General features: G+C 43.2%; 1 protein-coding gene across 2 annotated transcripts in view; it reads left to right on the top strand.

The window, feature by feature from the left end:
- TTC28 (tetratricopeptide repeat domain 28) overlaps window positions 1-26,484 on the top strand; it is a gene marked incomplete at both ends in the record, with an annotated part of 95,455 nt that overhangs the window by 356 nt on the left and 68,615 nt on the right. For both annotated transcript variants that reach the window (XM_080355055.1, XM_080355054.1), the window contains one exon: window positions 2,237-2,515. In XM_080355055.1, coding sequence (XP_080211181.1) covers window positions 2,237-2,515 — 279 coding nt within the window. The remainder of the gene's footprint in view (window positions 1-2,236; window positions 2,516-26,484) is intronic.

Raw genomic sequence — 26,484 nt, 5'->3', positions numbered from 1 at the left:
GGGCCTGGGGTGCAGCCGCGGCCGCCCGGCCGAGCGCTCGGCTCCCTCCGCCCGGGGGTTCTTGCCGGGCTGAGAGCGGCGCCGCTTTCCCGGGAGCCCCCGCCCGCTTGGCGGGCCCGGGCCAGCGCTGCGGCGGGAGCGGCGGCCCCGCGGGCCGGGCCCTGGAGGTCCGGGCTGGGCTGGGGACCGGCCCTCGCCGTGCGGACCCCGGGGTGCGCGGCCGCGTCCCGCCGCAGCTCGCTGGGGGAACAGCGGCTGCATCTCCGTGTCCTGCTCCGGCCCCTTCCCGGGTCGCGGCACGCTGGCCGCATGAGGAGTTGGTGGTCGAATCAAACGTGAGTTCTCGCCCCGCTCGGCGTCGAGCAGCGTGTGCGGCTGCGATGTTCGGGTGCTCGAAGCAGAGCAGTTTTCCTGCCGATACCTGAGATTTTATGAAGCTGCTGTTTGTAAACTTGACTGAAGTAGCAAAGACGTGTCCGAGTGCATTTAGAGAGGTGCTGCATGTAGAATGAATTTTCAGGATGCAAAAACTTGCCCTTTATAGAGGTGGTCATAATAATAGTTATAAATCAAGCTACCTATTAGCTTCTGTTAGCAGGAGTAATATAGAAAGGGCAATGATGCACACGAAAGGAACAACATTTTTGGTTTGGTCTACTGTAGAGAGGACAAGAAACAGTACATTTTCTGATACAGAGGAGATTTGGGGTGCATATTAGGAAAAATACTTCAATGATGAAAAACATAATGCAGTAGAACGAGATTGCCCAAGTAAACAATGGAGTCTCCTTCAGTAGTTTAGAAACAGTTTGGAAAAACACCTGTCAGAAAAAACAATGGTATAATCGTAAGGAAAATAAGAGATCAGTAGATTCCAATTTGATGCTTTGTTATTGTTGTTGTTTGACTTCAAAAAAAGGAAAGTCTATAGACCATTTTGATGCTTGAGACAGGATGTCAATTTGCGGCTTGCTTCCCTTTCCTCCTAAAAATACGCCTTAGTTTGCTCTGGTAATGTATTTAAATCCTGCAGTTGTTGTGTTGTGGTAACTATGTGATATTCTTAACCTTTTTCGGTCTGCAGGACTGAAAGTGGGTGACGCCAACCACAATTATAGCAGTCTAAACCTTTAACGAATATTTCCAAGTACTGTGTATGTTACCATACGCACACGTTGCTTGTTGCCAAATCCCAGCTTGGTTGGGTTGAAGGGACCTCTGGAGATCATCCAGTCCAACCCATCTGCTAAAGCAGGGTCACTCAGGCTGAATTTCAAAGATATAGTGATTTCAAATTGGGTCCATCTTTTTGAAACACCTTGTATGATTGCTGCAGAATTCACAACTGTCTTGTAATCAGAGTGGTACAAAGATACTCTCGCTGAGTTTTTGAGGGTCCTTGAGGGACAGTAGGGTGTACATGACAAAACAGTTACCGACTGCACATGAGGCTGATGAAGAGAAAGTGTGTACCAGAATCAATGGAGCTGGGACTTCTACACCTCACTTTAAATAACAGTCATGGTAGTTAAAAGGCTTATACCTGTTTTTCTTGGTTATGTTGTTTTACCTAAAGTTGACAATCTGGGAAGGTGGCTCTGCCAGTGATGACCGTTGTGTTGCTAAAATAGTGTGCCCCACTAAATATCTGCGAGTATCCCCAGTTTCAAAGACTCATCCTTCCCACCTGGAGGTGGCTTAATATAGAGGTGTGTGAGCAGATGTACCTGTGCAAGTTCTTTGGTTTGAAGAGAATTTACCCTTGCTTCCATTGTCTGTGCATACATGTGCTTCTGCGGGATCTACACATCAACCTTAGGATGTACTGGCATCATCTTCACATTCCTACCCGCTGCCTCTTCAGATAAACCTCCTTACCTGGTGACTCTGCAAAGTGTTGTAGAATCAGCTGGTACGGATTAGAAGGAAAAACTTGTGAATATGTGGATTGCTGCATGCTAAAATAGACACCACCTAGTCATATGCCCCAAGAAGGCAATATATCTTGTGGAAGACATCCTTCCTAGGGAATGATATATTTCATGAGGCTCTTTTCTGTTCCTTTGGAACCCCAAAATGTCAACAGATGAACAGTTTACCTTTTTAAGAATCTGATTCTGATTTCATAATTTGTTCTGCAGTAATTCCAGTGGCTTTAATTTTTGCCATATAGTTTTAATATTTTGATGAGTAGTATTTCTTAACACTAACATATAATTTCTCCTTTCCACCTCAGATTTCTTTCTTTGGATCAAAATCTTTTGGAAGAAGTAGTCCTGACAGTCCCATGTTGAGCAAAGCTGAATTTGTTGAAAAGGTTCGCCAGAGCAACCAGGCTTGCCACGATGGTGATTTCCACACGGCAATCGTGTTGTACAACGAGGCTTTGGGAGTTGATCCTCAGAACTGCATTCTCTACAGTAACCGTTCGGCAGCCTACATGAAAATCCAGCAGTACGACAAAGCCCTGGATGATGCCATCAAAGCACGACTTCTAAATCCCAAATGGCCAAAGGTAAGGAAGTGTACTTTATGGGAAAAGCACAGGTGAGCAGTACTTGTCTTCTGGGGAGGGAGTAACTCCTTTGTTCACATACGTAATACCTGATGTAAACAAGCGCATGTATTTCTGTACTAAAGTCTGCTTTTGCTAAAAGCTCCAGATAATAGTATCTTCTGTGTTTAAAAGTTGTTTGACTTGAGCTTCCTGTTGGGTATTGAACTGTTTTCTCTGTCGTTAATTTGGCTGCTCCACGATGAAGGTGACTGTTTACTTAAGGCATCTGTATCTCCACATTTGCAATTATTTAACAGTGTAACTAAATTGACAATTTCAATTAAAACATCAGCTAGGATGAGTGGAACTGAAATACTGAAGTCTGTTGGTGATACTTTCCTCTTTAAAAATAATTCATGTTAATTCTGTTTCCATGAAATACCAGCAAGGGCCAAGAAAGGGATCAGTATCTGGAAAGCTCATTTGGATGTCCAGTTAAAAGTGCAAGCTCATTAACGCTGAAAGCCACACCTATTAGCTAAGCTCCACTAATTTTTGGAGCTGTTAACGAAGTGAAATTCTTTCTGCTTTCAACACACCAGCCATAGCAACTGTCCAAGTGTGGTTAACGTAAATCAGTGCATAAGATAAACACTAATTACTTGTAATTATTTTACCACAAAGAGCTGGCTATTTATCTGCTTGTAGGGGATGGTGAATTGTGCATCTCTAGGCCGACCTTTACATATTTTACAATTTTTTTCTGCATTTCTGGGGAGCGGTGACAGAAAACGGCAGAGGGATTTTGGTGCTTGCGGTAGCTGGAGCTCTTGGGTTGCTCTCCTTCTTTATGGGAAAAGCACAGGGAAGTCTTTGTTTCTTTTTTGCTTAGTTGAGGATCACAAACTGGAAAATAACTTTTGCTCAGAGGAGGCAGAGTGAAGTCAGACGCTGTCTGCGCTACTGGGTAATTTTTTTCCCCTCTTCCCGTGTTACTGACGGATAAACAGGGTGGTTCTCCACATTGCTTGTTGAAATGCCGGTGCTTTGATGGGTGGTGAGCAGTAGAGGGTTGGTGGTATCAGTGCTCCTGGTTGCTGGCAGCCGTGTTACCCAGCAGACATGCTGTGCAAACCACAGCAGAGATGGAAGATCCTGGAGCGGAGGCAGCTTAAGTTCGTATGGTACGTTTTCCTCATTTTCAACATTTACATTTTTTAAAACGTGTATTCCTATTTTTATTGCATGGTTAACTCTAATTTTGGCTAGGACAAGGAAAGGTGTACTTTGGGGGCTAATTAACTAGTCTGATGTGTTTTGAACACATGAATTTCGGGTTGTATCGGATATCTGATATCAGAAAATACGCAGTGGTGTTTATAAACTTCCTATAGGTCTAGATGGCTGGTTGTCAGTCAAGCTCGGTTTGCAGTGCTATCCTTGCATAGTACGTGGACTATTTTTTGGTTTTGTGTGTGTGAAGCTCATCAGCATGAGACGACAGGAGGGCACTGACGTGGAACACTTACGTTGCGTATTTCAAAATCTAAGCTGCTTTATGGATTAAAAAGATTATTAGATTTTAAGTGATAGAACTTAACTGGAAAATTGAAACTTAGGCATATCAAATCTAAGCAATTTTATTCATTAGCCAGAAGAGGGAGCTTAACAGGTGTAGCTTGTATTTTTTTTGAAAGGCCTGCATTTTAAATACAGAACCCAGTTTCCCTTTACTTAGGAAGCTGAAAAATTAATTCGATCCAAGTTTTCGGAGATTTAAGCTACTAAATGTAAATGTCTTTGTTTCTTTTCCTCCTTTAAATGGACATAAAATTTTCCTCTGGCGTTTAAATGGACATAAAGTTTTGGTAATCCCCTTCAATTCAGTTACACTCCACATGTCTGGGTCTGTAGCTGTCAAAAATTCTTCAGATCCAACAATTGCTTGGGTATATTTGTTACATTTTATTGACTGAGCTTGACTGTATCAGTCCAAGTACACAACGTATCTCCAAGTGTACCTAGTTAACCTGTGTCCTGTGTTCATTGTTTTTGCTCTGCTGGACTCAGCTACATGAAACAGTGTTTATTTCACCTGTGGTCTCTGTTTCAATGAAAGCTGCAGTCCTGTGCAGAATGTCCCGCTGTACTTCTCAGATATTTTTACTTGAGTCTTTATAATATAAAATAGATCTATTAAATCCTACAGTTTTTGTTTGTAGACCAATATTTCAATCTTTATGTCTTCATATTAAAAAATAATAATAATAATTTAATTAAGCGCCCCAAATCTTCCTTTCCATAGCTGCTGTTTCTAATAACCCCTCTGGGAGGCCGGTTCCAATCTTCACAGTCTCTGAGATTTTATGATGCATTTTCAGGGTTTCTTTGGGGATGGGAAATGATGATGTTTTAGGGAAAAGATCAGTCTGTTACAGAACAGCAGGGTCGCTGTGGCCAGCAGCAAGATACCTGAATTATACAGAACAGCTCATTCTTATGATACAATAATACAGAGGTATCTGAACAAATTGAAAGATGACATATTAAAAATGAATGCAAAGAAACGTTATTTTTGAATAATCTATTTGTGGTCCATGGGAGCTGATTGTCACAGTGGGCCAGGAGCTTCCAGATGAGAGTATCAGAATTACAAACAGGTTTAGGATGTTGTAGATGGATGAGGAATAAGCTTTCACTTCTGGGGACATGAGGTTGCTCATTAGTGCAGAATTTTTGGAGTAGGAGGGAGAAGGAGAACTTCTATGTTCATATTTCTCTTTCCTGTGCGGTTCGCGGGCACATCCCTTGCAGGACCAGCCTTACCTGCGACTTCAGGTCCTGATTGTGTATTAGTCTGTGCTAGGATGAAAACATTAAATATTAGCTGTATTAAGATGTGGTGGCTGAGATGTGCGACTGCTGCCGTAGTGATCAATACAGGGATTTCCTGACCGTCTAGCCAGGCAGTGCTTGATGACCACAGTCTGTCTCACACAGAGATTGTCAGGGATGGTTTTGTCTTTGGAATTTGGAATGTTTCACTTTTTTGTTTGTTTATTTGGTTGGCAACATTAAGACAAACTCACCAAACAAACCAAGCAAATTTTTGTCTAGTATGCACATTGCAAGCCTCCAGATGTACACACTCTAGAAGATATTGATACCAAAGAAGCATTCTGTGAAATAACTTTAAGATGGCAACGACACTGTGGCATACACAGAGTTTAATAGTAAATGCTATCCTAGCATTGTGGAAGTATTATGGGATTTTCTAACCGCAAAAGTATTTTTTAACTGCAGAAGTGTTTTCTGCCTTTGACCAGCTGGAAAAGGAGATGTTGAAAAACTTTTGTATAATAGGAAAGTAGCAGCCTTGTTGAGACCACACCTGGAATATTGTGTCCAGTTGTGGCCTCTCAGTTCCAGCAGGACAGGGAACTGCTGGAGAGAGTCCAGCGCAGGGCAACAAAGATGCTGAAGGGAGTGGAGCATCTCCCGTGTGAGGAAAGGCTGAGGGAGCTGGGGCTCTGGAGCTGGAGAAGAGGAGATTGAGGGGTGACCTTATAAATGTTTACAGATATATAAAGAGTGAGTGTCAGGAGGATGGAGCCAGGCTCTTCTCGGTTACAACCAATGGTAGGACAAGGGGTAATGGGTACAAACTGGAACACAAAAGGTTCCACTTAAATTTGAGAAGAAACTTTTCAGTGAGGGTGACAGACACTGGCCCAGGCTGCCCAGGGGGGTTGTGGAGTCTCCTTCTGTGCAGACATTCCAACCCGCCTGGACACCTTCCTGTGTAACCTCATCTGGGTGTTCCTGCTCCATGGGGGGATTGCACTGGATGAGCTTTCCAGGGCCCTTCAACCCCTGACATTCTGGGATTCTGTGTGTGGAGACTCGATGAAGAGAATCTGTGTGCAGGTGTCAGCACAGGAGGTCACACAACGTAGCGGTGAGAAGTTTTTTCCCTTTGGTTTTCAGAAGTGCCTAACAGGGCAAAAAGCTGGCTTTATTTAAAATAAATGTCTGAACATTTGCATCATTCCAGTTCTAAGGCTACTGGAAAAAATTACAAACATGTGGCAGAAGAAGAATAAATTTATATGTGTCTTTATACCTAATTGGGGAGAACAGAAGGAGGTTTTAATGATAACTTTGCATGTAATACTGGGGAAAAATTATACTCCTAAGGTCTGCCACCAGTTGATTTGCTGCTGTGGCTTCAAGTTCTTCAGAAGCACAGAAAAGTTTCAGATTTCCAGTACTTTACACAAGGCAAAAAAGTAATTTAAGATATTTATTCTCTCTTTACCGTGTTAACGTGTGAACTTTTTAGTGCTGAAAAACTTGAGTCATTAATAATTGAGCTTATTATGATGATTTATTTTCTTGGAGAATAAGTGTTTTATCTTGAATGAGGAGGTTTGGGCATAATGTTTGAAATGTCAATAAAAATGTAGCATGATCTCTACCACCAAATGTGTGCTATTCACTGTAGCGTGCGTGAAAGCTCTTCTTTGTAACCTTTCTTACAGGGGGAGCTCAAAGCCTTTTTAAGCGACTTAATGTATTTAGTAAGAAATAATTCTGACTGAATCCTATTGTTAGACTTATTTCACTTGAAGAATGCTAGCTACTTGATAAAACCTTTGAGAAGTAGTATTATGCAAAGTGATTCATAGGTGAATGTTGAGGAGCCGTGTCCAGCCATGTGTGGTTAGTTGTGGAATATATATGATGTAGAAACTTGTATTTGTGTTTTGTGGCAGCTCTTAGGTATATGATGTCAGAGATGTTTCCATCCATCACTGTAGTTCTCATCATCTTGCAATGTGACTTGTTTTTGTGGTTTGTTTTGTTTTTGAGTATCTGGTCTTCAAACACTCAATATTTTCTGCATTTGTTTTTCTGCTGATGCTATGACAGATTTGGCAATGATGACTCTGTCACCCTGAAGTCTTTACTGACTTCAGTTTTCCGAATCTATGCTTCACAGCCCACCCTCAGATGCTGTGAGCAGAAAATCCCTGCTCTTGAGTGATAATCCTCAAGTATGAATGTAAATGTGAACTATGCCTAGTGGAATTCTATTTAAGAACTAAGTAACCTCCTTTAATCTAAGATTTGGTCTTTAGGAAAGAGCAGGCAGTATTTGAGTGAGAATAATTAATTGGTTTTTGGCACTGATGCGTGGTCTTAATCTCCTGACAGAAAAGTTGTTCGTTAACAGGAGATGCAGTGACTTTGTCAGACTTGAATGGACACTCACAACCAAAGTCTCACGTGGGAGCAAGAACCACAGAGATGGATGTTTTCAGCACTCTGAGGAGTACCTGGGTTTTATTTTAGTCCTTTGTGAACAGAAGGATGCTGTCTGAATGATTCTGTGTTGCTCTGCTGTTTGAAGCCCCAACAGAGTTTGGGGAGCAGTGTCCCCTGAAGAGCACAGCAGGTGACTGGCCGAGGGGCGGCCAAGGCGGCTGATGGGGTTGAAGATCGGGGTTCAACAGGGGCCTGTGATTATGTGCAACTGTATAAGCCACAGAGCAGGTAAAAGTGTTATTTCTTAAAACAGGGACACTTTTTCCTATCAGCCTGGTTTTGAGCTGCAGCACCCTTTAGAGAAAAGGTGAATAGCCTGGAGGGTTTAGTTGGTGTAAAAGGAACACACTGTGTGTATGTAATCTAAAAATAACTAGAATGAATTACTACCACTTTTTATCAGGCGCAGATTTCTCTTATGATCTTAGTCTGTCTCCTCCACTTCATTTAAAAACGTGGCTTTGTACGTGTTGGTGGAGAACAAATCCAGAAGATAGAACGGGAAGAAGGGGGAGTTTGAGCCGCAAGGCCTCTGGGTATTTGAAGTGCGGGAGGGTTTTAGATGTTGTCATGTAACTGTAGGGGAATTCAACAAAATAGGTTACGCTGGCATGTTGTTTAAGCTACTCCAGCTGTTAGTTATGTGAGCAGTTCTTTTATAAGGAAAAGGGACGTTTGCTGCTTCTCTCACGGTTCGGACTGCTCGGGGTCCTGTGTGTGTTCCCTGTGCTGCAGCAATCTGGAACGACCGAAAGTTTCTCAATGAATTGCCAGTAGAGTGCCCACCCTCAGCTGCATGTAAAACGGCTGAGCGAAGAATGTGACTTGACCACGTAACTTTTTTCATGAATAGGCCTCTTGTTTTTAATTTGATGAGCAAGGAACTTTCCAGTCCTGTCCTCTGGCTTACCATCTGTCTTTAATTTGCAGAAAGATGCATTCCAGTTTTTCAGGCATAAAACTGCTTAACAGATTTTTTTTGGCTTTGCTAGAACTTGCTGTGTTACGTTATCTTGAGATTTGTTCATTGGTTTCTGTCTTTTCATCTCGCAGAATCACAGCATAGTTGTTGGATGGGACTTCTGGAGATCATGGGGTCACCTGGAGCAGGTTGTCCAGGGCATTGTCTGCTTGGGTTGTTAATGTCTCAGGGACGGAGACTCCACAACCTCTCTGCACAGCCTGTTCTGCTGTTTGACCACCCTCACCAAAAAGTTTTCCTTATGTTTAAATGGGTTGAGTATCCCCCTCTTGGATATTTCTTTCTTTTCCAATATTATCATAATGGTCTGAGTTAAGGAATTGTGAAGGAGTACAATGAACAAAGCACACATGGGAGGGCGCTCTGTGCTTAGATATTTCAGACATAGTGATCTAATATAAGTCGTATATAGATATTTGCATTTAGTAGATATTTTCTAAGAGGTATTTAATTATTTTTTTTAAAGTCCATGCTGTTCATGCTGCTTTTTCCTTTTCTTTGACATCAAACTGGATGTGGCTGACATCACAGTGCTAATAAATCAGGGTCCCATAGGTGGAATTTATCCCTGATGCAGAGCCATAGAGGGAGAGCAGCTATGTCTTATGGTTTGCTTTAAAAGTTATTGTATATAACACATTTGTTTTCCTTTGTGTTTTTACTGTTTGCTCTATTTTTGGTTAACAGTGTCTGTCAGCCACTTACTCCCATTTATTGTTCCTTTTGCTACATTTATGTTACTTGCTGCTTTGATTAATCAAATCACAAACACCTGTGCCTCGGAGTGTTTTGGTTTTGTTCTGCAGCAAGTAGTCCTATTTTTGTTGGGTGTTTAGCATCCTGGATTTATACCGACTTTCTGAATTCGTGATGTAATTCTTGTTGTCCAAGGATTAGAATCTGAGCAGCAAAAGAGTGTCTTAGATATTGCGGATTCAAAGGCTGCTCCTGCCGTCCCGCAGCTCCGGGGGACGCGGGGTGTGTGTGATGGTGCAAAGGCAGGAGATGCAGCACAGGGATTGCTGCGCATCAAGCACAGGTACTTTCTGAGTCACAAGCACGATGACAGTTCAAACTAATGAAAACAGCGAAGAAATTTATCGCCATTCTTCTTATCTCTATAAATCCAGTGTTCTCTCAATGCCACTGCGCTCCGTTTGCTTCTGAGGGTGTTCGGGTCTCAGCCCCTCTTCTGAACTGCCAGACAAAGCAGGTGACAAATCCCTTTTGCCACAGCCTTTCTCCTTTGCTCCAAAGGGTAAATTACAAAGCCCCTTCTGTTATATGGAACAACATAAATAAATTACTAATAGTATGGCTACTACCCACTAGTAGAGAATTTACCCCCCAAAGTTTTTTTTCTTTTTAAAGTTGAACAGTACTGTCATTTCTGTCATATGGTGAACGGACACTCTAGTTTTGATTGTATTTTCTGGATTTGAGTTAGTTTTGATCTCGTTCCTTCTTCCCTTTGCTTTGGAATGTCAAGTTTGCCTCCTGGAAGTCAAATAACTGCATTTTTCTAGAAATTATTAGAAGTCTGTCCTAAGATCCCAAACAAGAAATAGAAAATTTGTAAGCTCTTCAGCGCAGTTATTTTTATAATGTCTGATGACTTCTGCAGAAGTTGGCAGTGATACGCAAATTCCTGTATTGCTTTTTTTCATCTAAAGCTGTTAAGGAGCCAGCTCATAGAAGTAATAGATCATATGAATATTGGTCCATATAAAATAGTGTAATAAAGGCATCCTTTTTCTTAAGTGTTCCAGTATTTGAGACTCTTCCTACCAAACTGTATATCTGATGGACTTTTTTAGTTGGACGTTGGTCAGAATCCTGTTCCATGGGCTTGATAGGCCTGTAACTGAAAACTGCGCCTTTAGTTTTTCTTGTGCTGGAGCTCACACGGTGCAGTCATGTGTTAGACAGACCTCTGCTCACTTCCCCTAATGGAAAACCTATTTTCTATTTGGACAAATGTTAAATTTATGGCTTTATGATGCATTTTTAATGGACTTCTTAAAAAATGTATACCAAGCCCTAGTTATTCTGGATGCTAACAGAAAGAAAATGTACTTGGATGAAACCTTTGTTAATAGAACCTCATCTTATGCGTGGCATGGAAAGGAACCGTCTTGGAACGCTGCATTAAATACACCCTTTGGCATAATTTTCCATTGTCGCATGGCATGAAATGCCTAATATGCCTCAGCTTACTGAATATCCTTAACTTTGTTGACTTTGCTTGTGCTGCTTTAGGATGTTCAGCTGATGTTATGATGTGTCTTTCAGGTGCTAGAGACAGATCCAAAATAAGGGTCATAAGACACAATAGAAGACAAACAGGACAGTTTACGTTTATGGCACACAGGGAGCATGGCCATTTCAAACGCAGTCCTTGGTGATTGTTGCGACTGCAGGACAGGAGCCTTTGTGTGATCAGAGCAGGACGAAGTGGATCGAGCACAGTTTAAAATCCTGCTGAGAATGCAGGAAGCATGACTGTCAATTCTGTCGTCAGCTCAATCTGAACTTCTCTTTATAGGAGTTATTGTGTCAGCTGCAGTTTTTATTCTAATTAAAAAAGAAAACAATAATGTTAATAACATGAACAACTGTCACAGTACAGAATAGGGTGGTCAGTGAAGGGTGGAAGAAGCCGCCTTGTGTCTCTTTGAATACTCCGTTCCCCTCAGCTGGTAGATGGTGAATATCGGCTCTTATTCCCCAAGTGGAGCAGGCTGAAGGTCCATGGAATGGAGTTTAGACCCTGGTGGGTATGAAGTGGTTAAGGAAATGGGATGTGCAGGGTGAACATTTACCTTGTACCTGGTGGCTGTCAGAGGTGCAGGGATGTTCTCACCCAGAGCTTGTGTCTGAGCTGCTGGATTTCCATGGTCACTGATGGACTTCTCCTGCAGAACGTAATCATTTCAGAGCCCATTTGTCCTATAGAACCGTCACACTTAGAAAGATTATTAAACTAAATTCTACTGAGTATTGTGTGGAAAAAAACTAACTCAAATGTAATATAGGTTCCCCCCCCCCCCCGTTGCCATGGTAACCGTCAGGTTGTGTTTGCTGGGCAGCATCTCTGTGGGTCCGGCCTGGGACACCCTGTTGGACTTTTGGAATTTTTCAGGATAGGAATTCTGGACAGATTTTCTTATTTTTATTTTCTTGCTATTGTTTCTTGGATAATAATTCACTCTTTATTGGTCTAAAATAAAAAATAATGTTCCTCTTTTTGCCTTTTTTTTACATGAGATGGATAGGAACTGGAAAACAAGCAGTCTAATATTAGATTCTATTGTAAATGCAACCTTTAGCCTCCCTCAGTTATCAAATAGGAATACATGTAAGCTTCTGGATTATCTTTTGTTTTTCATCGCTTGAGCATCTTGTTCTTGGCTCTGACGGTTCTCCTGCAGTGAGCCGTAGTGTTATCAGAGGCTCGTAGTTACTAATAGCAATTTATTTTAATGGCAGTTTCCCTGAATTCTCTGCCATGCCTTTAGACGTATGTGTCAAGCTTCAAGGCCCTTTACTCATATGAATCTTTGCTAGGAACATGGTCGAGTATTTTCACTCTGGAGAACTCGGATGTGCTGCACGCTCATGTTTATTTTATGTCGCTACATTTCATTAAGTTACCATTGTTGCCCGTGTGATCGAGGAAGTGACTTTTTATCATGAGTGCGGTAGAGATGAAATGCATGCAACTGTATTTCAGGGAGTAAATTTTTCATTATTATAGCCCACGGGTACTAAATAAAAAATGTCAGCTTCTTGGATTTGGTTGCACTATAAAGTGTGCCTAGAAATAATGGATTCTGTGACTGTTTGGGAAAGGACAGCTAAAGCACTGAACTCTGCGGGGTTTGAAAGCAGAAAATACGTGCACTTAACTGCGGAGGGAAGTGTTTGGTGTTGCGATGTACAATCGTTAAGGCTTTGGAAAGCTGTAACAGAACAGGGAATGCAGCAGAAAAGGAATGTGGATAAGTGGAGTGTGTGTAGTAAACGTAGCTTTTAAAAGAGCCGAACTTAATGTTCCAGAGGACAAAAAGAAATGGGTTGTCTCTGTGATTTCATGCCCTCCCACGCTTGTTCCGCTTTGTCTTGCACTCAGGCGATGCTGGTTCTGAAACCTGCCCGGAGCAGCCGTGACCATCAGCAACAGCCATTGTCTCTAATTCTTGCACACAATTTCCCCTCCTGTGTCCCCACACAAAATTGCGCTTAAACTAGACCAAAAACGCCCCTGAAAAGTAATTTGTATTATTGGTAATTTAGAGTGCTCAGTACTATTAAGCACAGTGATAAATCATTTCTGGAACTATAAATATTTTCATGCATTTGTAAATATGATGCACATTGTCTTGGTTTTGGTTGCTTAATAAAATAGGTAAATTTAAAACTTGTATGAAAATATCTTTATTTCAAGAACTAAAAATTTACTGTAGCTTCTGTTAATTCATATTTTATAAAATCACACTGTAGAACAGAAAGAAGCAACTTGAATGTAGCAGATCTACAAATCTTGGTTCTATTAATCTGAGAAATGACAGTTTTCCCAGTAAGGTAAGTGTGATGCTCTAGCTGGTCTTTCAGATACTGAGGCCTCTGAAGTGGCTTTTATGTTCGTTTAAGTTAATTTTTTGCATTTTATCACAGTAAAGACAAAGAAGGTGATGCTTACGTTTTACTTTAAGTGCCTCCGAGAATGCCGACGTGTTGCTACAACCCCCAAAATCCTAATAGTACAACATACAGATTGTTACCGTTTTTTTCCCTTACTCTGGTGAACGCCCCCATTGCCCAATGTCTGAATGAAACCATAACTGCTTCAGCTATATCGAGAAAAAATACAATTGGGAAGCAGTATATTTGTTCGTTCAGGTGAACACCAATGCTGTTCAGGTATTGACACATCAGATATTGTGTAGCTGTCAGGTTCGGTCTAAGTCTGCGTTTGAGAAAGTCGCTCTGAAGATGAAGTACTTACAGGTGTGTGGGAACTTCATCTGCTGTCGTGATTCTATGATTTTAATGGGGTGGCAATAATAAAGATGGAAAAACATATACCCTTTATGATCAAGGGCTACAAGGACTTTTTATTGCTGGTAATACACAGCAACCAGGCACAAGAAAATTTTGTTAGTCTTGGAATATTTCCCAACTGGTAAATATCTAAAAACATATGAACAAAATCTAACAGGTTTTTATTTTACTTGAAAACAAATACAGGATATGAGTATTTCTTTAGTAATGTAGACAAAGCTAAGTTTGCAGTCAAGAATTGGAGCAGACGTCCAAAACAACTGGCTTGTAAAAACTAAAGCATCCCCAATCACTTGCACCAACACAAGTTGTTTTGTTTCTTGTTCCCCCCTCACAAAAAATCAACCATCTGCTCATTAGATGTGTTGCAAATGGAAGAGTCGAAATGGAGCTGGTGTGGCTTGCAGCTTTTTGGCAGATGCTGAGAGACGTAAGGAGGACTTACTAGTACTTTTCAATAATAGTAAGTGGTACAGACAGGCCTATATCAGCAATAACATGACCATGTGAGAACTATTTACATTCCAGCAATGCCTATGCTGCACGCATAGCGAGTTTAATAGCCAGCACGGAGGCCTCTGCCACATGTTGCAGGCATGTTAAATACTGAAAACCGTTGGAAGACTATTATGAAATTTCTGTCGTTCACACCAATACAAAACTTGATCCTCTGTGACCTTCAAGTCTATATTTCATGTTTATTGTAACGTAGAATCAGAGGATCATGAAATGGTTTAGGTTGGAAGGGACCTCTAAAGACCATCTAGTCCAAACATACACTACCAAAAGCAAATGTGGAGATGCTTTGCGTCTGCATGAGGTGTACAATTTTTTGAGCAAGCTTGTCTGCCTAACATATGGAGGGCATTTTATAATGGAAAAATTTTCATTTCAGTGCCTTTTGTTTGCATTGAGTGTCTCTTGCTCATCTTTCCCAACTACCCCGAACAAAAAAACCCCAAAAGCTCAGCCAGGGGTCTGCGATGTCTTGCGGTAGGATTTGGAAGCACAAGGGGTTTGGTGGCATGTGGAATTAGAACAAGGAACAGTAATTCTTTTGAGATAAAGCAGCAAATTTGGGGCTTGCTCAAGTTTCGCAAATCTTCTGGCTGGTGCCATTATTCTTGTGAGCTGCAGGTGATAAGAAGCGTGGCCAGTAGCCAGTTTAAATCTCTGTGACCTCGAGTTGGATCCTCCTTGGAACTTGTGCAGGTTCATGGTGGAGGCTCCATCTGACACTTGGCAAAAAGGGAAAATACAAAAAGACATATAAGAAGGAAACTTGGAAAAGGCTAACTCAAAAAACTAGCAGCAATTAGAGTACACACCGCTGATTATAAATAGATATTTCTTCAGAGATAGACTGGATCTTACTGCCTTGTGGTTAAGTCCTTCACCAGAGCTGTTGGAGATGCACTTTTCAAATTATTCATCCTCGTTTCTGTTCCCGGTTTTCTAGGTGAATTCTTTAAACATTGGGTTACCTGATCTCTTGGTACCCTCTTGTCTCCTTTCATCTTCCTGGATGTGAAAAAATGTCTTTATTAATTTTGCATTGAAACAGGAATTCCCATGAAAAACTAGATTTCATAAGGCAGTGTTTTCAATCTATGATGGCTTCAATCAAAAATGCTTTTGACTGGCTTTATTACCCATCTGTTTCAAGGGTTAAAAGAACAAAGTCTTGAACAGTGCACAGGATGATAGTCACGATGTGACTATTAAATAGTTACTCTGTAATAGTGATGGAATTCAGCATCCTTGCAGCTAGAATAAACAAAAATTGATCACTGTAATAGTGAGCTTAGAAGAAGAAAACGACATCAAAATGAGGAGGCCTGTGGACAGACAATTTAATCAGAGAACAGTATAATTTCTCTTTTGATTTGCCCTACAAGGTAAAACCTATTTCCTTAAGTGCACTGAAGAGCTGCTTTGCTGCTGAGCTAGTGATAAGTAATGAGTATCACACAGCGTCTCACCTGCAGAGAACAATGAAATTATACTGCATCACCTACTATTACCTATAGCAAAGAAAAACAAATGTCTTTTGGGAAAGGGGAAATACAGGTTCTCCAGTTTTCAGGTCGATAAAGAGTTAAAAACCCCACTGTGAATAAAAGGAAAAAGTCAGAATTATGGCCTTGCGCAGAGAGAAAATGTTTACAGGCAGGATAAAATACAAGCAATTTAGGAATTCTTTGAAAACTGTTTTCAAGTAGATGGGAAGTAGAATGGGTGTGAGCGGGAGAGAACACAGCACAAGAGTCGAAGCATGAAATGAGGTTTTGCAAGGGAACAGCGTTTGGGTTGGAAGTCAGCCCTTTTCCCCGGGGGGCTCTGGGGCTCGTTCTGGTGGTCTGCACGGTAGAGCCCGAGCTTTGGCAGGCGGGAGAGCGCATGATGTCACCGCGTGTGGAACACACGCACCCGGAGCCAGGAAACGCTGTTCGCGCCGCAGCGCTGCCAGATGTGTGCGCTGGAACGCGCGCTGGGAAATGGAACAACTGGCTCTGTAAAGATACTGAGAGATGATATAAGAATGTCCCGTGCTGAGCCTGGTCCCAGCCGCAGTCTCTGCTGAGCACAAACACACGCTGTGGGGTTTCTCACTCCTGAACCCCGGGTTCCTGCTCTCAGGAGCAGCTCTTGAGAAGGCCGCAATCAGCATGTTTCTGGTGTTCAGAGGTGAGCTCTATTTTATCCGGAAAGCTCGTATTTTATCCAGCAAACATATCTGGAGCTTCTGAGTAGAACTTATTTGCAGCAGATGAGACTCAAAGGAATCCATTCACTTCAGTTCCCACTCCCCTTACGAACGGTCGCGCCATCCAGCGCCGCCGGTGCCAGCCGCTCTGCCGGGCCACGGCTCTCGCCACAGATTCACGTGCTTCCAGCGGTTGTTTGCATCTCTCACTCAACCTGCTTCACGTGCAATAAAGCCAAAGGTGGGTTTACGTTTTTCTGTATTTCAGGATGAAAATACAATTTCATTACCAATTTTGAGGTCAGTTAAGAACATCTGTATTCAGTGCAGTGTATGTTACTCGGTCATCTGTGTACAGAGAGTTAAATTCAGTTGTGCCCCTCCTTCCTTTTGCACAGGCATGTGAGATTCGAGGGAGGAGGGAGCTGTTGGAAGCCAGCAGCAGGACAAAGCCTGCAGAAAGCCAGCACTTCCCTGTCCAAACAGGACAGCCTTTCAAGCTTGAGAGACTTTTTTCTGTTTTGTACATTTGTGCTATTATCCCTGCTAAAAGGATTATTGCTAGCTAGTGAGACTGTGATCTTGCTGGTCTGCGTAAAGACCCCAAGCAAGTGTCCTGTAATAGTTACACAGATAACCTGCCCCTCTGGAATCTTCGGAACTGAGCTGATTTTGCAGTGTCTGTTTCAGGTGTACTCTGGTGGTTGCCAGCAGCACGTGTTGTGCTTCTCAGGCCTCGTCACCCTTCTGTGTCACTTTAATAAGGAAGAGCACAGTCCTGTAAATATCACTGTGCTTGGATAGACATGAGAAATGCTCCCAGATGTCAGACTCCAAGGCATAAACTTTAACAAGTGGCATCAGGAAGGAGTTTTCTTCCTCGTGTACAAGATGCACAATTTGCTATGTTCTTCGTTCTATAGAAGGGAGATCTCTAAGAGGTACGTTTCCCCACTGATCAGACGGATTTTGTCTGTTATGTCAGAAGGATCAAGACCAAGCAAACTAAATGACTGATTTAATAGGCCAGGCTGTCAGATCTAGGGAGCAGCTTCTCTAATCTGCCATGTGGTTCCTGTAGCAGATCAGTTCAGCAACAAGAACTCTTTCTTTTATTGAGGCTGAAATGATTTGGAATAAACCATTGTAAAACTGTTTTAATTTTAGGACTTTAAAGTTATGCTTATTAGGCCTAAGCCTATATACAGATTAATCAGATGGGATTTGTGATCAGAAGGATAATCGTAATCTTAAGTGTAAATATGAGCTTGTTGGCAGCACTTTACCTAAATTATGATACTTGCAGAATGGCCATTGGGTAGTGATGTGCAAAACTGGCGGTCACTCAGTTCCTGAAAGCCTGCTACCCTGTCATGTGGAACAGAGTAAAGGTCTGTGACCAGGCAGAGAGAATATATCAAACTGATCTGGGTCTCTTTTGTCTGTCATCTCTTGTACATGCAGCACATAAAGAAGGCATCGTATGTAACAGTGAAATCCTATAACTATAGGGCCTTCTCCATCCCTCCTGAGTCTTAATAGTGATACATGAGACGGCTGGTGGAGCCTGGGCTTTGAATTCTGCTGTGGATGCAAGAGGTAGTCCTTACTCTGAGGACTTTACACGTGTCAGCAATGATGTTATGGGGATGCGTATTACATTACTCACTCTTCTCTCTGCTCTGTGCATCTGCAAAGAGCTCCCGTTTCAGGGGTATCCACTGATAATCTCAATTTTTAAATGTCAAAATCTGTGTTGGAGAAAAAGGAGGATATAAAGAGTGCAGGTGACCCTTCAAGGACGAGTCTGTGCTTGGGGTCTGCTGCTGGGGGATGAACCTTTGTAATAAATCTTTAGTAAGAAAAGAGGCTAATTGTCAAAACAGATTATGGAGTAAACATCTGTTTACTTAGTCTTCTAATTGCATGGTTTAATTTTTTTCTTTAAAAAGTATTTAAAGTATTGAACCCAGGAAGTTACACTTAAATATGAGAAGAAACTTCTTCCCAGTGAGAGTGACAGACACTGGCCCAGGCTGCCCAGGGGGGTTGTGGAGTCTCCTTCTGTGCAGACATTCCAACCCGCCTGGACACCTTCCTGTGTAACCTCATCTGGGTGTTCCTGCTCCATGGGGGGACTGGGCTGGGTGAGCTTTCGAGGTCCCTTCCAACCCCTGACACTCTGTGATTCTGTGACAGTTAACATTTTATCATCAGTAAGCACTTACGTAGATGCAGATTGAATATTTTCTTATTTTTGGTTCTTGCAAAGAGCTCACCTCTCACCCTTCCCATCAGCCTGGGGTGGAAGTTGCTGCATGGTTGGCTCCTTCTGTTTCTCCATGTAGAAAGATTTCAGTACCTCTCTGAGCCTCACGCTCTTTCAGTGTGGATGCTTGAGCACACAATGTTAAATGAAGCAGCTACATTCTTCTGTATTTTTAGGCTGGAGCCAACAGCTGTCCTAGTTATTCTTAAATATTCTCACAGCTCTATGCTGAAAAATGTCTGGGCTGGCAGTGGGTCTCTGTCTGGAGATGCTCCTCCAGCAGCAAGTTGGACTACATGGTTATTGTAGGTCCCTTTCAATGGGAACTATTCTATTCTAAGAATCTGAGATGTAACCCCTCAGAGTCCAAATCATCCCTGCTCCAGTTATTTCAGTGGTGCTGTATAGTTTTACAGCATCTCAGGGTTGTTTCCCACTTTTAGAATGGTTATCTCTGACATGGCAATGATAAGTTGTTCCTTAAACTATTGCCTAAAGAAAGAGCTGCTCTTTGAACATCTTTCTGAAGAAGATTTATCTGGGTTTTTTTTGAGAGCTCATTGGCTGTGTATCTGTAGACACTTTGTCATTGTGCAGAAGTTCCACTTATTCCTTTCTTCCGTTCTCGTGATGCTGTAACAGTGAGAAGGGCTGCTGTGCAGCTTCAGCAGACTGTGGTTTGGGGAAAAGCTGATACTGCATATGGATGAATTGTGTCACATCTCTTATTCATACCGTCCCGACTGAATATGTGAACAGACACAAACGGAATTTCTGCTTCACATTTTACAAGAAAGTTCAGCAGAAGAGCTGTCTATCATTGTAAATCAGTAAGAGAAGACTCCTTAGAGAGTTATAAGTGCTGTTTCTGACTGTTACAGGATCTTTTGTTGAGTATCTCGGGCTCAAGGGTGGGATAGCTGCTGTAACGTACCTACATTTCCACTGTGGGGAAGAGACATTTTGAATAGACAAAACAGATCTTTTGCAATACAGTAGTTTTATTCTGTAGCCCTTTCAGAGGAAACTAAAAAAGAATTTTAAATTAAACCTTGCATTGCTTTTAATTTAGAAAGTATGTTCTGTGTCCTGAAAACCAAGACAAATTTAATATGCGGAGTATGTCACAAAACTCTGTAGCTTCTTACCCCCATTTCCTCTTCCAGGGAAAACTCTGAGCTCCAGAAAAGGTATTTGTTGTATTCATTGTATTCATTGCAGCAGTTTGTGTTTTTCCTGTTTTTTGCTAAGTACTATAGATTTCTGATCGACTGTCTCAAGGCAGAATCACCACCACTTAGCACCACTTGCTTTGCTTCCTGGGCCTCCTGGCAGACGGGCTGGTCCATCCCACTCTGCAGCTAGTTGCATTTCTTACATGAAATCAATTAACACACTTTGTCTTTCTCCCACACCTCTGTTTTTGTGTCTAGTCTCTTTGAATTACCCCTTTACTGTCCTTCCTGGCTTTTCATACTTCATAAACTTTTTTAAAGCTTCTGTTCTGCAAGGCTGATAAGTGAACACGGGGCAGCCGGCCTGGGGTGGCCCTGCTCGAGTGACTCCAGAGGTCCCTTCCCATCCCCTGGGATTCTGTGGTTTATTGCCTACAGACAAACAGCAGCCTCCAAGGCTCCCACAAAATGATCCAAGCCCTAAAGGAAAGAATGCTTTTTGGTTTTAGCCTTGCCTCTTTCCATTCTTAATTTTTTTATTTTTCAGTAGCCGGTAGTGGTTTAAGCTGCTGGTGGTTGGAAGGCAGGTCCTGCAGAACGGCTGGAGTTGCTTGGCAACGAGCGGGAGCCCGGAGGGAGGCGAGGAAGAAAGAGCAGCTTCCGAATATGTGAACAACAGCATCCCCTCTGAAATCACTGGCGTGTGAAACATGAGAGTTTCCTCAAAGACCTGCAGCACTTGGGAACATTTCTTGGGGACATGAGGGATTATTGTGAATATCGGAACATGGAATGAAATTGTGGTTGCCTTTGAATCCTGCTCCTTACAGTGAAAAATATTTATTTCTAAATTTCCCATTCAGGAGGTCCCCTTCCCCTCTCCGACTGACAGAACTCCCTGTGCATTTGTGTTCGTGGCTCCACAGCATTGCTGCCGGTTCTTTGGAGTCCATCGGTGCTGCTGCTTAATGGAGCGGACAAGGTGTCACGGGTGCTGTGGAGCAGGGGTGCAAGGACAGATGCAGACATGGACATAGACACACACACGCCCACGCACGTTCTCTTTTCTCTCTGTCTCTGGCTGTTGCTCTTTCCCATGTGTGTGCTTGCTTTCCTGCCCTTTGCTCCCCCTATTCCTCCCGCCCTGCCCTGCAGCCCCTTGTTTCTGGCAAGAGAAAACCAGCCCACAAGTTCAACCTGCTTCCTTTGGGGTTTTTATGGAGTTGTTTAAACTTGTTCAGTAGAAAAGATCCCATGGAACTGAACTACGTAGGGACAGGACGCGTCTGCCTTTTCCAGCGAGAGAAAAGCCCTGCTGCCTGGGTCTGCTTCAGAAACTTGACCAGAAGCCTCACCTGTGTGTAAGGTCAAGCTGTGTATTTGTCAGCTTTTGTGATCAAATTAGCAGTGTCACTAAAGAAACAATTAATTTCCTTGACAGCTGGATTTTTTTAAAAAGTACTAGTCTTAAAGATTTGGAAGGTGCCTATTGCACTATTAGTCCAACCACTGATAAACAATAAATAATGCCGAAAAATAAGGCACAGTTTCAGTGCTCTGAGGTAGCAGAACGTTCCCCCGCTCAACCCCAAGCTGCGTTCCTTTGGAACCTGCAGAAGTGTCCTTGCAGAGGGGGCAGCTGAGCCTGTCCTGCAGAGGGGGCCAGCCCCTCCGGTGCAGAATGTGGCTCCGCTGCGGCACGTGCAGATCCCCCCATTGCTACCGGCCTTGCGAGAGGTGCAGATGAGCTCCCTGGTTGTCCCGGTGTGATGCATGTGTCAGGTAGTTACAGGGCATTTATTTGGCTCTTTGAATTTATTACTTGAGAGCAGACAGTGATGCAAGTCAACAAGGGAAGGCTGGGGGAAGAGGCTTCTCCAGGTGAGGACAGAGAGCAAAAAGGTACTTTTTGGTAAATCTTTGCCTCCCAAGCATTACTTTGACCCGCATCTTGACTGAATTACATTTGTCTCCATAGCAGCAGTAGTTGTGCTTCCTATGGAAAAAGGGAGGGGGAAGTCATAATTAGAAGCAGGTCCCAAACACCATGTTTTCTGCTCTGAATCATGTAATGAAAGAGCTGAAGCTTCTTAAGCCAATAACAGAGTCACCATCAACCGTTTGAAAGCAGACACCTTCCTTGGGAAGGCAGAGTTAAAATTTAGTATATATTTCCTATCCAATAAACTAGACAAATATGTGTTTTGCTCTAAGACTATCACATAAACATTTCACAGGCACAACACTACATTTAAATAATGCCTCTCTTGATGAACACAGTTACTAGCCAGAAAATTTCTATTTGTGACTGGAACTTTTGTCCTTGGGCTTCTTGCTCTGGAAGTCCCCCATCTCTGTCTTGCTGGGTGCTTTGCATTAATAGCTTTTCCCTTGCGAATAATGAAGGATTTGGCCCCCGTATTGATTTCTGAATATTTTAGAATATTGGCTTATGTGTGTGCCCATGACGAATCAGAATGCTGTTTAGCTACTTCTTCCCTGTGTTTCGTTCCCGTTTGTCCCTCCCGCAGATGTGTTTGAATGGTTATTCTGTTAATATTAGACTCAATATTGTGTGGACAGACTTCTTTCTAGTTCCTCATGTGGAGACCTGGAAATTACGTGTTCTACATATATCTTGCTTGTTGAAGTGTAGGACATGGAGTGTGCTGGGTTTGGTGGGGATTCCGCACGGAGCCAAACACGCAGCACGTCCAGCAGAAGCCGTGTCCATGCGGGGGCCTGTTCCTCAGCCCCAGCGTGGGTGTCAGCACCTCAGAGGGGATGCTCTATCACAAGATTAGCTCTAATCTTTTATTAACCTATTTGATCATTTCATGGTACCACTGAATAATTTGTAATTAGTAACAGGCACCTACAGCCCTCAGATAATTTAGCCTGTGTGACCACCTCCCTCCCCTGCCCCTCCAGCTTCATGAATCCAGTTGCCAGCAATAAATGCTGTAGGCTTTTTCCTTATCTTCAGTTCTGCATCTCTTTGAACTAAATTGTGCTACAACTCTCTAATTAGTCTTAAGCAACCAGTTTTTCTCAGCTGCTTCTCCTGTCAGAAGTGGTATTTTCCAGATAAGTATATCCTCATTTTTCAAAGCCCTCTCCTTGGTTTTTCAGGCTGGATTATACTGCTGTGAAAGGAGCTTTTTCTACTTGACTAAACAAAGTATTTTCTGTAGTCATTTTCAGTGTTTTGAAGAGAGTCAGCTGCTGAGATGTGAACCCCAGGTAACCTAATAAGGAAAATAATCCCTGCTACTGCTATACAGCGTAGAACAATCGATATTTATTATCAAGAGGACATGGTGAAATGCTCCAGTCCAGAAGCAAAATGCAACAGGAACAAAAGGTAGATGGACCAGCAGACCAGTATAATGTGCAAAAACTTTCCAGGACCTTGAATTACTTTCCTAGTGTGCTGTATTCTTGCCCTTTACTGGGCACTTCCTTGGATTGCACGTGTGTCTGTAGAAGAGAAGGAACCATAGATCGTGTGCCCAAAGCACCTCCCGTGTGGAGGCTGGAAGTGAATTTTGACTAGAAGTTGCACGAGAACTTACCATAAATTAACATCTAGAGAAGACACTTTCTCCCTTCTGTGGTTGTTGTGTGCTTAGCAGCTGCAGTAGCTCAGATAGAGTGTGCTGTATCCGATCATTAAACAATTGCAAGGTGCCCTGTTTGTGTGCAGCATGCTAGTTTGAGGCAGACGAAACGATGGATGCAGAATCATTGTAATGAATTGAAGGCTGCTTTAATAAATTCAGAAATAAAAGGATTTGATTTTATTATGCTTCATGAATTTGCCAAGGGACCTGGCTATTAGGAGCTTGATCTGCATCCCTCTTGCTGTGTTGGTGTGTTGTTAACTGTTGAAGTGCTGGGGTCTTTCAGATTGCCAGTCCAGGGAGTTCACAGGAAACTGTAGGTTGTTAGATCAAGTTGTTACTCTAAATCTTTATGTACCTGCTGAATGCTGTCCAATTAGCTGCTTGCTAAACTGTGCAATGACACAATAAGTGTGCACTTTGGGTAGCCTAACTTGCAGTCTGCTCGCCAAGACATCTCCAACAGGACTATTTTCTACTTGTAGTACATGTGATTGCTTCTAGATGATGCACTTCGGTTCAGCAGAGGGAATTTCAAGGTGTAACAAAGTATTAGAACTTACAAGTTATTAAAAATGAAGGGTTGTGCAATGAGGGACATAGTATATCGTATAGTTTTAGTTTCTTGCCAAAGATTAATTTGAAAAAGACACTTAAAAGATTTTTTTGTTGAGTTGTAAGATGAGATCTGACATCAGATGTGTCTTAATAACACACAGCCTTTTTCTGTGTTGCTGGGAAGCGGAGCTGGTGGTTCCTCTTTGGCCATTTCACCTTTAATGCACTGAGAGGAATTGAACTTGGATGGACCAACACTATCTTCTACTTAGCATTCGTATTATTACATCACTTGTCCACTGATTCAGACTGAACTTTACAAAGCATTAGCACTTGAATTTCTTGGCTTTGCGGATTACTGGAGAAAATGAATTGTTTCACTTTGAAACGGACATGAGGATTCCGTCCTCGTGATGGAGGAAGCTGCCAGCATGAGAGGATGGTTTCAGCATTTTCTGGCAATTGAATCACTACATACTGAGTGGCTTCCAACCTGGGAAGAGAAAGTGGAACCTTAAAAACAAACCCAAAAATCATGCTGCGTTTTTTTTAATCTTAAAGAATTCGGATAACTCTCTGACTTTGAAAAAGTGAATAATGTTTGCCATCTCCTTCAGATGTCAGGCATTTATGCTGCCTTTATTCTGGATATTTTCTATAGCTTTGAAAATAGTGCCAACATTATTACTTTTTTGAACAGAAAAAACCCCCACAACTTTAAATATAGCAGAAATGCCAGTCATTGGAGTGGGAATTAAGATTGGGACTGAACTAGCTCGCTCCCTTTTGTGACAGGTGTATATGCACAGCTCCTGCTTTGCTTCCTCTTAATTATCGTTACTCAGAAAGAATTTCAAAAACCTCCTGTTGATCATGTCAAAACAACACATTTTGCAATCTGTCCGTGAGTTAAATTGTTTCTTTCTGACAGCATTATGGTAAAAGGCATTATCTGAGTTGGAGCATTTTTTTGTCTTTACTCGAGTACCAGCTCTGCCATTTATAGAACTCTGCAGAATTGTCAATGCTTGCGTTTTAATTTATGGAAATCAATGAGTTTTGGGGTACACAGCCGATACTATTAGTATGATAAAAGGGTGTAGCTCCATGGTAGGTGAGCTCTGATGAGTAAAACCAGATGGAGTTCCTTTTCATATGTTCTTTTCTGTCCCTACTGCTTTTCAAAGCTTTATTTTTCCCTTGCATCTTCTTGGCAATTTAATGTAGAGCATGCTGCCACAAGTACTGTTGGTAACGCAGATGAAGGTGTATAAACAGGAACATGGAACGGAGAGCAGGTGTTTGCGGGTGTTGCAGGGAGGATGGGAACTCCCCAGGTTGCTTTATATGTGGTGCTGATGTGTCTGGAGCTGCTGCCCGAGCTTTGGCTTTGCTGGGACAAGGAGCGGCCATGGTGGGGGGATGGCAGCCCCACCATGGGTTACCTGCTCCTGGCTCCCTGTGATCTGATGCGCATCTCTCAGCAGTGAGGAGCTGCCACAAAGATAAACTGACTTTTCTGTTTGCAAGGGACCCAGCAGTGAATATTTTACCCGTGTTTGGATACTACAGTTGCCATTATTGTTCACCTCTGAGATGCTGCACTGTTGGGTGCCAGTCATGGCAAACTATGGCTCTGTACCTCTTCAGTAATATAAAACCAAGTTAAATTGTGTCGAGTTCATCTATTAAGGATTTTTAACTCTCCTGAGACTCTTCCGTTTTTTAGAGAATTGTCTCAGAACAGTATCAAGAGCTCAGGCTGAAGCCTCTCAGAGGAGGGCAGAATGCGGGAGCTGCGCAGCTTCACCCCCGAGAGCGATGGAGCCGGTGGTACCGCGCCCCCCTGCGCCCCCCTGCGCCCCCCTGCGCCCCCCTGCGCCCCCCTGCGCCCCCCTGCGCCCCCCTGCGCCCCCCTGCGCCCCCCTGCGCCCCCGGGCCGGCACCGCTGCGGGACCCGCCGTCGGGCCACGCTGCTGCTGGGCGGGGGGCACCGCCGCTGTGCGCGCCCCCTGCTGGCCCGGAGGTCCGTGCGCGGCTCGGGGGCGGGCCGGGGCGGGCCGGGGGCGGTGGCAGGACCGGGGGCTCCCGGCGGCGCGGGGGGGCGGTGCGGCGGGCTCTGCCCGCGCCCCTCTCTGCCTCCGTGCGGCGGGCGGCGCCGGCCGGGGCTCGCCCCACACTCGGCGCAGGGCGGCCGCGCACGATGTGCCCGGGAGCCGCGGCTCCCTGCGGGCCGCGGGCGTGAGCGCAGCGGCGGAGCCGCGGGTGGGCAGAGCCCCGC

This window comes from Nesoenas mayeri, assembly GCF_963082525.1.
Source record: "Nesoenas mayeri genome assembly, chromosome: 17".
Classification (NCBI taxonomy): domain Eukaryota; kingdom Metazoa; phylum Chordata; class Aves; order Columbiformes; family Columbidae; genus Nesoenas; species Nesoenas mayeri.
This window is presented reverse-complemented; position numbering and strand designations above follow the sequence as displayed.